Source organism: Arachis hypogaea, chromosome 17, assembly GCF_003086295.3.
Source record: "Arachis hypogaea cultivar Tifrunner chromosome 17, arahy.Tifrunner.gnm2.J5K5, whole genome shotgun sequence".
Taxonomy (NCBI): domain Eukaryota; kingdom Viridiplantae; phylum Streptophyta; class Magnoliopsida; order Fabales; family Fabaceae; genus Arachis; species Arachis hypogaea.
The window spans coordinates 28,291,245-28,306,406 of NC_092052.1; the positions used below are offsets into that span (position 1 = coordinate 28,291,245).

Here is a 15,162-nt window from a genome sequence, read left to right on the forward strand (position 1 = left end):
GAGTATAGGCATACAAAAATCATGAGGTCTTTTCTAAGGTTGTAATGGGGCCAAGGTAAAGGTAAGGGTATATGTATAAGGCTAAGTGAGCTAATAAGTGAATCCTTGATTAGTCTAAGATCTCACCTAACATACATATTTTGTAATTCAAAGCTTTCTTAACCTATTTGCCCAACTTTTCTCACTTTGTATTACAAGCTCATGCATTGACGTTAATTTTATCCCATGTGCATTGATTCTTTTTTTATTTTGTAATTGGAAAAATTTTTTTTGTATCCCCTTTATTCAAATATTTGAAAATTTTTTTTAATGCACATGGTAATTCAATTATTTTGACATGAGCATGTTTCCCAAAAATAAATTTTTATTTTGAATATTTTTATTCTTTTTAACTTTCTACCTTTGTTTCTATCATCCATGTTCCCATAAAGTTCCCCACACTTAAATTATACACAATTTCTATCTTAAACTAACCAAGGATTCAACTTGGAATTTTTATTTGTTTTTCTGCTTAAGGCTAGTAATGTGGTTTATAGAACAAGAGGGAATTAAAAGGCTCAAGGGACTAACAAGGGTGATGTAAAGGTAGGCTCATTTGGGACAGGTGAGCAAATAATTCAAACAATGGCCTCAATCACTTTCTTGGTATGTATCTATATTCTATAATCGGACATATAGATTAAAACAAAGTAAAGAACACCAGAATAAAAAGAAGGGCAAAACACACCGGAATAAAATTAATGGTTTGAATGTAACCATACAATTAAGCTCAAAACTCACAGGCTGTGTGTTCTCTAGCTCAAAAATCATATATCAGTTATACATGTCATGCAAGTAGAAATTAAGAGTTCCCATTATTCTCAATGTAAAATTTATTTTGGGTGGCTTTAAAGTTTTAGTGTTCCTCCATGATGAAATGTTGTTAACTAACTAACATGTAATGCTATATATACAAGGTGTGTGGATTGTTTATATTAAAGTCTCTAGTTTACTTCCTTTTTATTTTCAATTTAAACCAAACTATCATATACTAAAAGGGGTAAACTATACTAATTAATCCACATATTCTATAACTAATAAGTTAGAATTGCAACTAAACTAACTGGTTAAAATATGACTAAAGTGCAAAATGCAAAAATAGAGTAGAAATACATGAAAAGAGCAATGTATAAGTACTAAGAAATAAAAATAAAGATCAAAATACAGAAAAATAACAAAATAAAATAAAAAGAGTCTGTAGTGGTTCACCAAAAAAAACGCCAAAGATGGCGACCTCCTCACACTTAAAATGTAGCATCGTTCTCGATGCTCACTCAAGTAGGATGTAAAGGAGTGTCATCACTAGAAGGATAGGTGGCTGGAGTCTTTGTGGTGGTGGTCTGAGGATCTGCCTGCTGCAGAGGAGGTGCTGACTGTATAGGAACCTCTGGGTCTACAGCCTGAATCTAATGCGGCTCCTCCTGCTGTGATGCAGCCTGCTCCGGACCTGCCTGCTCAGCCTCTTTCTGTGGATGGGTCTCTGCCTCATGATCATCTGCCTCCTCCTCAGATGGCTCTGATGGTGTGTCAGGCTCGAAGGGGATGTCACCGCCAGATCGTATCAGCAGCTTTAGGTGCTCATAGCGTCGCTTGCTACGACGCTCAGATCTCTCATATCGGCGCCGGTTGTGGTGCTCCATCTAGTCTAGCTGCTGAAATAGACGGTGCACGAGGTGATAAACTGGCTCTGAGGCAGGTGGAGGTGCAGTGGTGGTAGCTGGGGTAGCAGTAGATGAAGAGGGGCCAGCTGAAGGTGTGGCTGTCTCATCATGGGGTAGTGAGGAATGGAGGTCTGTAGCCCAAAGCCTGAAGTTCCTACTGTGAGGGATAATCTTCTTGCAGTCTGCAGCAGGTGGCCTCTCATCAGCATCCTCCCAAGGCACGTCAGCTCGATGTCCGAGCTGAGTAATCAGATATGGGAAGGGGAGAGTGCCTCTGACGTGGACCCTAGCCATGTAGTACCGGATGAATCGTGGCAGGTACAGGTCCTTACCCTCCATCACACACCAGAGGAGGGTGATCATAGCGGCAGGTAGCTCCGTCTCATGAGTACTCGGCATAACAAAGTTACTCAGGATCTGGTGCCAGAGTCGAGCCTCATCATTCAAGTATATCCGCTTGATTTCCTTAGGCATGGTGGTGTTCTGACCCATGACCCATGGGACAGTCGGGTCAAGGGCTATCCTTGCCTTGACCGCATCCCAGTCAAACCTCATAAAGCGCATGTCCTCCTCAGCCTTTTGGTAACCATCAAGCTGATCGGATTTAGGATGAAGCTGCAGAATATCCTCAATGACCTCTTCAGTGATCAGTATCTACTTCCCTCTGAGGTGCATTGCATCCAGGGAAGTTTTGAAGTAATTGCAGTAAAACTCTCTTACCCAGGAAGCATTTACCTCAGTCCGGTTTCTTTCCGGGAAGAACCAGCCTCTTTGTTTGATCTGATCAGAGGTGTATTGCTGGAGTTCTTCCAGAATTTTCAGAGTCTGCTCCAGGTATAGGTTTCTGGAGGTTGCAAACACCGGATACTTCAACTCGCAGTATCGGTTTGCAAACTTGATGGGATCAGTGGCAGGGAGTAGCTGGTCAGCCTTCTTCTGCGGGGTAAAGTGTTTTTCCCGCCAGGAGTCATCATGCATGATGTCCAGAATGGACATAGAGGATTCACCTCTTTTCCGTTTGCCAGTTGTTGCTTTGCCTTTTCCTTTTCTTTGGGTGTCGGACATCCTGAAAAACAGAAATCTAGGATATAATAAAAACAGGAGAACAAGTAGGCAAATAACAAAATAAGCACATAGTGGCAAAGGAGTAGTAGAATAATGAAATGAGTTGAAGAATTGTGCATTTTGGATTGGTTCGGAAATAAAAATCTGAGATGAGAATGTTCAATCCAAAATGTAATATAAATAGAATTCATGTTAATTAGGAAAAACCATAAACATGCCTTGAGTTAATAAGTAAAAGTAAAGAGTGAGTCAACAAGCAGAGGGGGTTGTTAGAAGGTTTAAAAGTGGTTTTAAATTGAAAAAGAAGTTAGAAAGCAAAAATCAGTGAGTTAGTAAAAAGAAAGTCAGAGTAAGTGGCATGATGATTGGTTTCTAAGTAACAAGAATTTCACAATTTGAAGCAACAGACAACTCATATTCAAGCAAGGAAATCAAGTTGATGATGATTCATATAGATATATCAATAACTAAAATTTGAAATCAAATCATCAATAATGTGATTTATTAGCCGGGGAAACAAAAGGAATAAGAATGCTGGCCCGTGCATTCAGGAATTGGTTTGGTGAAAGCTAAGGAAAGCAAAATTAAAAATTCCAAAACCAATACATGAATGAAAATCAAAACGATTTACAGAAAATTGGGCAGCATTCCGGCTAGAATTGGATGTTCCCGGAAAATAAATAGCAAGCAGAATAGTTCATATAAATTAAAATAAACTGCAAATAAATATAAATAATATGAACATGAAAGAGCAATTGCAATAGCAGCATGAACAGTAAGAACAGCATATGAACAATACTTAGATCATAGCAATAGCAGAATTGCGAAAATTATAAAACAAGTAGCAAGAACAACGCAATTAATCAGGCCTAGATCCACTAACCACATCCTAGACTACCTAACCACCTAGAATCCACTACAACATGCATATCTAACTAGCCTAATTATGAACATAAACGGAAAAAAAATATGCAATTAACTACGAATTGAAATAATAGTGGCGTTTGGCGGAACATGGTGGGCGTAGGAACTAAGCTAAGGGACTGAGAGATGGCTGGGGGGTGGTTGCGGTGGTGGCTGACGCGGCGGTGATGGCAGTTGGCGCGGCGATGAACGGCTGTCCGGTGGCAGGGGTTGCTGTTTGGGGTAATGGGAGGGGTAGGTGTTAAGGGGGAAGGAAGGGAAGGGGAGAGGGTGTTGGTGGTGGGTGGAGCGGCGGTGATGGTGGCTTGGTGGCTGTGGCTGGGCGCGGCGGTGGCAGCGGTGGTGGAGGGAAGAAGAGAAGAGAAAGAGAAGAAAGAGAGGGAAGGAAGAAGGGGGGTGGTGGCGTCGCGGTTGTGGCTGGGTGGTTGATGGTGGTGCGGTCGGTGGGGGTGGCTTGGGTGGTGGTGATGGGCGCAGGGGAGGGTTGCAGAGAAGAGAGGGAGAAGAAGGGGTTAGGGGGGCACGATGGGGTAGGGTTTCGCGTCACTGAGGGTTAATGAATTTGAATCTACGCGAACGCGTGGCTGTGGTGGAATGGGGGTTGACGCGATCGTGTGGGGGATGCGATCGCATAGAATGGGTAAAATGATGAATGATGCGGTTGCGTGAGGCATGCGACCGCGTCGCTTAAAATTGTGCGAAACGCACAACTCCAACGTCGTTTTAGCGCAACTCTCTGTCTCCACTGGGGTGCCATGATATCGCGCGACGCGAACGAGTCGATCACACTTTCGCGTGGGATGGGTGTTTGTGCAAGTGACGCGGTCGCGTGAGGCACGCGATCACGTGGCTCGTTTTGTGCTAAACGCACAACAGCCGCACGATTCCAGCCCAACTTTCTGGGCATTGGATTTTTACGCCGATTTCCAGATCACGCGGCCGCGTGGATGACACGGACGCGTGGGAGGTGGTTTTCGCAACTGACGCGAACACCTCAGCAATGCGGTCGCGTCGCACGCCCCTTTTTTTATATATGCAATTATGCAGTTATGCAATATGTAATGCTGGTGCAAATGCTTATGAATACTATCCAGGTTCAATGAAAATAAAACAATATAAAAATAAACAAAACGAAATAAAATGGAAATAGGAACGATCATACCATGGTGGGTTGTCTCCTACCTAGCACTTTTAGTTAAAATCCTTAAGTTGGACATTAGATGAGCTTCCTGTTATAGTGGCTTATGCTTAAATTCATCCAGGAATCTCCACCAATATTTGGAATGCCAACAGCCTTCGGGGTCCCAAACTAGGCATGTAAAGCTTCTGAGCAGCTTCAAACAGATTCTCAGGCTCCCGGGGTGACGAATGTCAGAATATTTTCCAGGATCCCAAACTTTGCTTTTAAATCCGCCTTCGTCTTGATCTATATTTTTTCATCCGGACGATTTAGAAATTAGATTCTCACCATGATAACCAAACATTTTTTGAGATCCATTCGATTGAACATGATGCCAATCCATGCACTTCGAGTTGAAGCGTGGAACCTCATTGAACCTTGTGCACCAGCTCTGAGTGCGAGCCATTTCCCTCTTACTCTTAAAGCTGCAGAGAGCTCTAAGCTGGCCATCTGTTTCAAGCAAACCATATTCAAGTGGAAAAGTAAAGATAAAGGTTAAGGATTGTACCCACTTGAAGCTTATATTAGGTGGTAATGGCCTTGGGGTAGGTGTTTCCAGTGGTTCTGTAAGTTTTACTCCCTTGTGCTCTTCTGTGAATTTCTCCACTTCCTTGTAGAATTCTTCAAATGCAACATTGTCATGATCAAAGTCCTCTATGTCTTCCTCATCACTCAAGTCATAAGCCGGAGGTTGAGAAAAATCTACCTCCGCATCTTCTTCGTATTCACTTGGATAAGGTTCTTCAATCTCAGAGAATTCACTTGCGGATGCAAGTTCATTACTAGGAGAACTTGACTTGTGATTATCATCATCAAGGAAACTTGCTTCTTGGATTATTCCGTCTAGTTCTTCATAAAAGACTTGCCTTGGGGGTTGTGCACTATCCTCTTTAGCATCAATTGTAACGTCCTTGACAGAATTCTCCACAACTCTGGATTTCCATGGAAGTTCAGCGTCTCCTAGGTCTTCAACCAACTCTTCTTCTTTTATAATGACAGCTTCCTCTACTTGTTCCAGTACGAAGTCATGCTCTGTTCTGTCCACTGGAGTTTCTAGTATCTCCTTCATGCTGCGCTCTTCATTAGATTGTCCACATGGGGTTGTGGGAGGTCCTTGAATGTTCGAACGTCTAGAAGATAATTGACTTATTGCTTGCTCCAGTTGATGAAGGTTGTTTGAAGTTGATCTACTGTTTCCTTGCGGCGAGACTGTGATTCTGGAGGTGATGGATATGGACATGGTACATAGGGAAGTGGTGGTTTTTGGGAGTAATCGGATTGGGATTGGGGTAAATAAGGATCATGCGGTGGTGAATGGTGAAAACAAACTTGTGAGTGTGGTGGTTCGAAGCTATGTTGGGAGTGGGGTCTATAGGCACTGGGTGGGGCTTGTTGGTAGTTACAAGGTGGTCCACCATATCTATCAGCTTGGTATGCATTGTAAAATGGTCTTTGTCCATGATATCTTGGAGGGTGTTGTTGCCTAAAGGGTTGATCAAATCCTCTTAGCTCCATCCATCTTTGATTTCTCTAACCTTGATGCATATTCCTGTTATAGCTTTCACTCCTTTCAACAATATTAGAACCAAACTCAAAGTAAGAGGGGTGAGAATTCATAGTAGCTAATAGAAATAAAAGGCAAAAATAAAAATAAATAAACAAGCAAAATAAAATATTTATAATAACCAATAATAAGGCACACGTTTGCAATTCCCCGGCAACGGTGCCATTTTGACGTTAGGATTTTTGCTAGTAAAGAATTTTATAAAAATAGTTGCGTTGTAGATATAGTTTCTAAACCAACATAAATCCCTTCGTACAAACGTTTTGGTTGTCACAAGTAACAAACCCCTAAATAAATTGATAACCGAAGTATTTAAACCTCGGGTCGTCTTCTCAAGGAACTGCAGGGAGGTATGTTCTTATTATTGGTTATGAGCTTGTAAATTGGGGTTTTGGAAGTAAGGGACAAGTAATTCAAATGACAATTAAAATAAATAAATAACTATAAAATAAACTTTTGGCAAGGTATGAGAAATTAGAAGTCCTATCCTAGTTATCCTTATCAATGGTGATGAGAATTGAATCTAAATCCCACTTAGTTAGCCTTTACTAAAGCAAGGGAAGATCAAGTGGATTAATTAGTCTGATCTTCAGGTTCTAGTCAATTCCTAAGAAAGGACTGGAATTATTGAAGTTCAATTCAATTAGCAAGAATAACAATTATCAATCACGCTGAGTTTGATAACTCATGAGTTACTGATTTCTTAGCCAAGACCAAAAGAAAAAAAGTAAATTTACTCGAATAAAAATGTCTTCAGATTGGGAGCAACTGTAACATAAATAAAAGAGAGAGCAATTATAAACTGAAATACCTCAAGATATATTAAATAGAAAATCAATTATAACCTGGAAAAGTTCATGAGTTAAATTGAGAAAATAATAAAAAGGAATATTGAACCTGATGAAAAGGGATAATCATGAAAGCGAGAAAAATCCTAAATCATAATCCTAAAAGAGAGAGGAGAGAACCTCTCTCTCTAAAAACTACATCTAAATCATTAAAAGTAACTAATTGGAGACTCTCTTTTTGAATGGATGCATTTCCCCACTTTATAACCTCTAATCTCTGCTTTCTGTACTTGGATCTGGGCCAAAAAGGGCTTCAGAAATCGCTGGGAGTGTTTTCTGCAATTTCTGGTGCGTGGCGTCTGTCACGCGGCCGCATGGGTCACGCGGTCGCGTCATCTGGAGTTTTCCTTGTCACGCGTTCACTTCGGTCATGCGTCCGCGTCATCTGTGTTCTGCTTAAGGCGCGCGGTCGCATCAGTCACGCGTTCGCGTCGCACCCTCTTCGCGCTGGGCATGCAGCCGCGTCGCCTATGCGTTCGCGTCGCTGCCAGTTTCTTCAAAAACTCCATTTCGTGCTTTCCTTCTATTTTTGTGTGTTTCCTTTCCATCCTTTAAGTCATTCCTGCCTTTAGAATATCTGAAACTACTTAACACACAAATAACGGCATCGAATGGTAATAAAGGGTAATTAAAATAGTTATTTTTAAAGCATAGGAAACATGTATTTCACATATATTACATAATAAGGTAAGGAAAGTGAAACCATGCAATTTACATGACTAAGTGGGTGAAGGATTGAATAAATCTCTTGAATTAAGTACAATATATATCATAAAATATGGGTTTATCAATGGGATAGAGTGGGTTTGGACTTTTCAATGGAGGAGAGAGTTATTCCAATGGGAGTTGGAGCTTGTAAACTAACTTCATGAGAGGTTACGATCAGTGAGGCCTATACATGAGAGAGAGGATAGTGTGGTGTGGAAGTTTGATAGGTCGGGTATTTTTTTGACTAACTCTTTTGTGCAAGTGCTGCAAGCGGAAACTCTTCCGGAGAAAATCCAGAGCTATAGCTTCACTATCACTATTTTGAGAGGGTTCGTCCCACCAAGGATTGAGTTATTTGCTTGGTTTGTGTTGGTTGGCAGGGCGCGACTAAGGACCGCCTGTGTAGATTAGGGGTTCTTGACCGGAATAACGATAAGTGTGTTTTATGTTACAAGTCTGTAGAGTCTGCATTTCATTTATTTCTTGGTTGTGAGTTCACTTGGCAGGTGTGGTGTGCTTAGCTATTTGCTCTTGGGAGGGTTTGGACAGTGCCAGGTTCTCTAAAGCAACACTTTGAAAGTTGGACAAACGCTTTAGGGAGAAAGATGGTCCGAAAGCGGTGGTTTATTGGGTTCTTTGCAGTTATTTGGACAATTTGGCAAGAAAGGAATGCTAGAATCTTCAAGGATCAGGCATCAGATGTGGTGGACATTATAAGCAGGTCTTTTAGCTTCTCTGATAAATGGATTGGGGATGCACCTTGTAGTTGTTGATGGCAATGCCGAAGATGACTCGGGGTCATTAGGTTCTTTGAGGTCTTTGACGTGTTGTGTATCTGGTTTTTATTTTCCAATGCTCCACCTGGTGGTGTTGAGCTCTTTGTACTTCAAAAAAAAAAAAAAAATAATAACTTGTAAACTTATCTAAACGGACCCATAATGTCATGATCTCAGCATTCCAAGTCCCAGTTTGGGATTTAAAGCTCTCTTAATTCTTTAGTTCATCGAATCCTTCTTCTAAAATAGCTTTTAAATATAGCAACTACTCTAATGAAGATGCTAAAAACATTTTTTTATGATAATTTTTATTTAAAAAATGTGATTTATTTATTTAACATTTTAAATAAAGATAATATTTTTATTTTAAATAAAAATCAAACCCTACAACTTATCATTCAATAGTCAAAATAAAATATCTTCACATAATGACAATCTTAAAATCTTCATTAGAATAGCCATCTTTAAATATACTCTCTAAAGCCTCTACTCCAATTACCAGAATCTCATGGAATCAAATAACCAGTAAACTTGACCGTAGTATATCAACTCATGATCAAAATTTTAAAAACGCAAACAACAGCAATAACAAAATAAGTAAATTAAATAACTAAACAACCCATGAGCCAAAGAGACATAAACTCAAACAGGGTGGACCGGCCATGATCATCTTCTCCATGATGAGCTCAATAATGTTACAGGTTCAATCCTTGTATCTCTCTTCTTCACCTATCTAGAAGGGCCTCCATTGAAACACAAAGAAACCATGAAGATGCAAAATTAAATCAATACATCAAAAGTACCTCTTATATCAGCACGTGGTCAAGGAAGGTAGTATGGATGAACTCTCACAGCCATCATCAATTCAACAATCCTTACAACATAACAACCAATGATCAAACATCCATTGCACAAAAGCAGAACACAGAATAGCCACCGATAACAACAGTCACTCACTTCATTATTTCAAACCACACTAGAAGAATGCAATCTCAGTATAACACACAGTTCTCTATAATTTCACACACACTTTTAATTGTATCAAAAAAAAAAATGAAAAAATTCACTGACACATCAAAGCAAAACACCTTACACCTCACAGACTAAAAACTGATCCAAGAGCCCTAACCAACTGAATTTATCAATCTCAGCAAAACAAATATAAAGAGAAACAAAGAAAGAATTACTCCGATTTCTCCTGCACGAGCTTTTCCGAGTCAATCTCACTGGTTTCTTCATCTTCGTCCTCGTCGCTGCCGCGGTTCTTGCCGCTCACGGTAACGGCAGAGACGGCGGACGCAGCGCGGCGCTGGCGAACAATTCCAGAGAAGCTTGTAGACATATCGGAGTAGATGGATAGAACCTTCGAGATGTTTCCGCTGATCTGACGGATAAGACCAACGTTCTTCGCCATGTTATGAGGGATCTTCGACTCGTGGTTGCTGTTAACCTTCTGAATCAGCGTGCGGTTCTCGTCCAGCACAGTTTGCGCCTGCAGGAAGCTCCGGCTCAGCGTGTCCCATGCCTCGCCGTCACACTCTCCTTCGTCTTCCTCTTCATCACCGGAAACTTCGGCCGCCTCTCCGCCGGCAGCATCAGCCGCCTTGGTAGGCCAGTCAGGCTTCGTCGTCGCAGCGGTTTCGTCCATCTCCGGCGTTAAACATTCCGTTCAAAATCCTCTCTCTCTCTGTTTAACAGTTGAAGAAACTTTTTGAGGAAAAAAGAAAACAACGGGTTTATAGCTGGGCGATTTTTTTGTTTGGTGTCTTTATAGCTGGGCGATTGACTTGAGAGACGACAATGGCGGTTTTTTTTTATAGCTTAAATTGGGAGATTGGTGGCGGTGACAATGAAACTTGACGGTCCAGTGAGTGTTAAGTAAATTTTTCAAAGGTTTTAGGAGGTGGCCACTAATGATTGGGCCTGTGATAGATTTGGGTGACGGTAGGTGGAGAAATGGGATTTGAAATATCTTTTGGTGGTTTTTGATACGATGATGAATAAAATAGTCTAAATTAATAAATATCTTTGGGTGATTTACTAATAAATATTTGGAAAAATAAATATCTTCGGAGCAGACGAGCTGAGATGGACCGTTGGATTAAAGGATCGGAGAAAGTAAAATTAAAATAAATTTAAATAACAATGCCAACAATGCTAAAAGCGCAAATTGTAGACCACATTTAAAAGAGTAATGTTGCATATTTAAATTTTTGAGAAAAGGATAAATTAATTATTGACTTTTTATTTCGTGGACATTTTAGTCTCTAACTATTGAAAAATACTTTTAAATCTTTGATGTCCTTAAAAATTAGATGAATCAGTCCCTCCATCCATAAGCCACAAGGTTACGGCTGCTACTATTATTGTCTTGGTGCTTCACTCTTAATGTAAGGAAAATCTACCACCATCACCAAAGTTGGAGTCTTCCCTTCACAGTTTGTAAGTTTTTTGATATCTTCTCTCTCTACTTTTCTGTTTTTCTTTTATGGAGAGTCTTGAGAGTATTGACAATTCCTATAATGAGTTTTGATGGGAATTAAGAACATGGCTCAAAGTTTCTATCTTTATTAGAGGGTTGTGATGGATATCTTTGGTGTAGTTTAGTTTAGTTTCCGGAGTTGTTAAGTGGAAGTAAAAGAAGATAACTTTGTGAGATCTGGGGCTGGTTCCTTTCCAGCTAGGCAAATTTTGAGAGCTATATCCTTTTTTGTTGTTAACTGTTGTGGAGAGCTTGTATTATGTTGTCAGGGAGATAGAAAAGTTCGTTGAATTAGATTGGATTTATTGTAGTTATAGTTGTAGTTTAAGACAATATTTCCAATCCATGAGGTTTGCTTAGATCTAACCAAACATGAAGTTCCCATAGCATGATTGAGACTATGTTAAGTTTGAAGTATGATACTGAAAATGACAGAATGAGGTTTTACTAATAGCTATGATATGATTTATTTGATATTGTGAAATTGAGGGTTAGGGTTCATGAATGGGGAAGAAAATGTTGAGAGAACCTGGTATTTTCTGAATTTCATGCTAAACTGTCTAACTTTGGGCATTCTACTATGCCTTGTACAACTCTTCTCCTCACCACCAGCCACCACTATAAACGAACAACCCAAACGAATTTGAAGATTAGGGTAGCACACAAAACGACGTCGTTTTGAGTGACAGGGACTTATGTGTCCATTTTTAAAAAGTTCCATCTCACTAACGTGCCACGTGGGATGTCGTGATGCCAGGTAAGCAAAGGGGGAGCCACGTCAGTCTTTTCCGTTGGGTCTGATGGTGGCTTACGGACGGAGGGACTGATTCGTCTAATTTTTAAGAACGTTAGGGACTTAAAAGTATTTTTCAATGGTTAGGAACTAAAATGTCCACAGGGTAAAAGGTTAGGGACTAATTTGTCTTTTTCTCTAAATTTTTTTACTAAATTTAATTAAATTTGTTTAACAAATAAAAATAATTATAATTAATATTATTTTAAATTTTATTATTTAAATTAATTGGATTTAATTTATAAAAAAATTAAATGTGTAATATTATTTTACTTAAAAGATATTTTTGTTTAAATTATTTAAATATTTACATATAAAATATATTTATGTATTTACATGGCAGTGACCTATCTTGAGTACAAAAATAAAACACACAGATCAGTACTGTACACTTGACACGTGTAACATATTAAAAAAATATTTCAGGAACACCTAAATATATTTATTTGTATTAAATTAAATTAAATTATTAATTTAAATTATATTTCTCTAAATTTTAAATAAAAAATTTATAATTTTAAAATTTTAAATTATTTAAATAAAATTAAATAAAATAAATGATTAAATTTGTTTCTGAAAATTCACTTGTTTTTTAAATTGGTATTTAAAAGATTTTTTTAATCAAAATTTATTTTTTAAAAATTTTAAATTAGTCATGTTAGTCCTTCTGTCACTTTGTTTGTTAATGGTGTCAAAATTTGCTAATGTGACATGTTAAGTGACATCTCAACACACACCTAAAAGTCTTAATTAACTATTAACATGATTAGTTTATGAAATTAGATAAAATCAACTCTAAATTGATGGATTCCAATGTCTCACGTTCTCTCCACAATTAGGTTTTGATTTGATCTAATTTCATAAACTTATGATGTTAATAGTCAATTAAGACTCTTAGGTGTGTGTGTTGGAGTGTCATTTAATGTGTTACACTAGCAAATTTTGACTCTATCAACAAATAAAGTGATAGAAGGACTAATATGACTAATTTAAAATTTTTAAAAGACGAATTTGATTAAAAAAAATTTTTGAAAACCAATTTGAAGAACGAATGATCTTTTAGGGACTAATTTGACCGTTTACTCAAATTAAATAGATAGAAAAATAAAAATTAAATTAACACAATACAATTCAGAACATTATATCAACGTATTAAGTTCTGAGTTAGTTTTGCACATATTTTTTATACATTTTAAATATTAAATTGCTAATTTTTTAATTTAAAAATTTTAAATCGTTAATTTTCTTTTAAAATTGAATATATAAATATAAATAACCATACGAGTATAATAATATAATAATATAAGTACGTTTATTTGTGTTGAATTAAACTAAATAATTAATTTAAATTATATTTATCAAAATTTGTAATTTCAAAATTTAAATTATTTGAATAAAATTGGATAAAATAAAAAATAAAATTACACCCGAGATTTTTTAAAGTGTTACACAATTTATCTTTTTGTGTCTTATTACTTAGCTTGTTTACATTATTAATGATTTAATTATGAATATATCTCTTTTATGCTGTAAACGAGATAAGACACATACACCTGTGAATATAGCGCAGGTGCATGCCTATTATGTAACAGTGTAAACGAAATATGTTAATACTGTAAATGAGATATACTCAAATGGGACTTATATAACCAACTCCTTTCTAGCGCCCCTCATTTACCATTTTCATTTCTTTTTGGATTCTTTTCTCCTTTTTAGAGTCTTTTTTTTGACATATTTGAGTTTGTTGGACATTATGATGCGCACAGATGCACGATTAGACAATATTAATAGGTTGAACATGACGTGGCATATTGCTGGAATGATCGACTTCGAAACTAATGTTATTATTTTTCTTCTTTTAATGAAAAAGCATATAGTTAAAGTAGTTTGATTGGTTGTATTGTAATATATACGACTAGAATAGTGATGCGTGTGCATCATTGGTGGTTTTTAGTTAGTATTTTAGTAGATTTTAGTTAAATTTCATACAAATTTAATTTAGTCAATTAAAAAAAGTAATTGCATGAAATGTCCTTGCTGAAATGAATTCTCAAGCATAAGTTGGAGTTGTAGCTATTTCATGAGTATACAAGGTGAATATGATGCAATAGATAATACTAAGAAAAATTGTGATTATAAGCATTGTCATTACATTTAGTATATTAAATCATCTTGTATATTACTTTGATGCATTATTGGTGCACGGAATTGTGATCACACTTTTCACAATTTCGGTACAACTAACCATCAAGTGCACTGGGTCGTCCAAGTAATACCTTACGTGAGTAAGGGTCGATCCCACGGAGATTGCCGGCTTGAAGCAAGCTATAGTTATCTTGTAAATCTTAGTCAGGAGATTCAAATGATATGAATGATTTTGTTTATGAAAAGTAAATAACATGAAATGAATGATACTTGTGATTCAGTAATGAAGAACAGATTGAGGTTCCGGAGATGTTCTGTCATCCGAATCTCTGCTTTCCTACTGTCTTCTTCTCCAAACACACATGGCTTCTTCTATGGCCGGCTGTATGTTGGTGGATCACCGTTGTCAATAGCTACCATCCTTCCTCTCAGTGAAAATGGTCCAGGCACGGCTTCTGTACGGCTAATCATCTGTCGGATCTCTCGTCTCGGATTAAAAATACCAGGCACAGCTACCGCACGGCTAATCATCTGTCAGTTCTCACTCGTGTCGGAATAAGACCTCTCTGTCCTTTTGCACACTGTCACTGCACCCAACATTTGTGAGTTTGAAGCTCGTTTGTTCTAGCCTTCACCACGAAGGTTCTGATCTCATGGGTTTGAATGCTCTGTTGTCAGGAGATGCAAGTCAAACTCGTAGATTAGAAACCCAAGAGATACGCACTCAAGCTGTCGCCCAATGACTACGTTGAGCTCAGATAGAACGGGAGTGATTGTCAAGCACGCGTTCATAAATTTGAGAATGATGATGAGTGTCACGGATCATCATATTCTTTATATTTAAGTACGAGTGAGTATCTTAGAACAGAATCAAGCGTGATCGAATAGAAAACAATAGTAATTGCATTAATCCATTGAGATACAGCAGAGCTCCTCACCCCCACCTATGGGGTTTAGAGACTCATGCCGTAGAAGAT

General features: G+C 38.0%; 1 protein-coding gene across 3 annotated transcripts; it reads right to left on the bottom strand.

Moving 5' to 3' along the window:
* Window positions 1-1,097: 1,097 nt before the first annotated feature.
* LOC112765564 (uncharacterized) lies at window positions 1,098-10,561 on the bottom strand. 3 transcript variants are annotated; one of them, XM_072222657.1, is made up of 3 exons: window positions 9,953-10,561; window positions 9,569-9,639; window positions 1,098-2,766 (listed from the first exon to the last, which is right to left on the bottom strand). In XM_072222657.1, exons 1-2 carry the CDS (start codon window positions 10,411-10,413, stop codon window positions 9,588-9,590), a joined length of 513 nt encoding a protein of 170 aa, XP_072078758.1. In that variant the 5' UTR covers window positions 10,414-10,561; the 3' UTR covers window positions 1,098-2,766; window positions 9,569-9,587. The 3 variants fall into 3 exon arrangements, with proteins under 3 accessions (XP_072078758.1, XP_072078757.1, XP_025667248.1); XM_072222656.1 differs by lacking the exon at window positions 1,098-2,766 and adding an exon at window positions 7,229-8,873 and having other exon boundaries at window positions 9,953-10,555; XM_025811463.3 differs by lacking the exon at window positions 1,098-2,766 and having other exon boundaries at window positions 9,124-9,639; window positions 9,953-10,555.
* Window positions 10,562-15,162: the final 4,601 nt, after the last annotated feature.

Coding starts and splice junctions, on each gene's coding strand:
- LOC112765564 (XM_072222657.1), bottom strand. CDS start 10,413: ATGGACGAAACCGCTGCGACGACGAAGCCTGACTGGCCTACCAAGGCG. Junction 9,640..9,952: donor CTCGTGCAGGAGAAATCGGA/GTAATTCTTTCT, acceptor TTATGTTGTAAG/GATTGTTGAATTGATGATGG.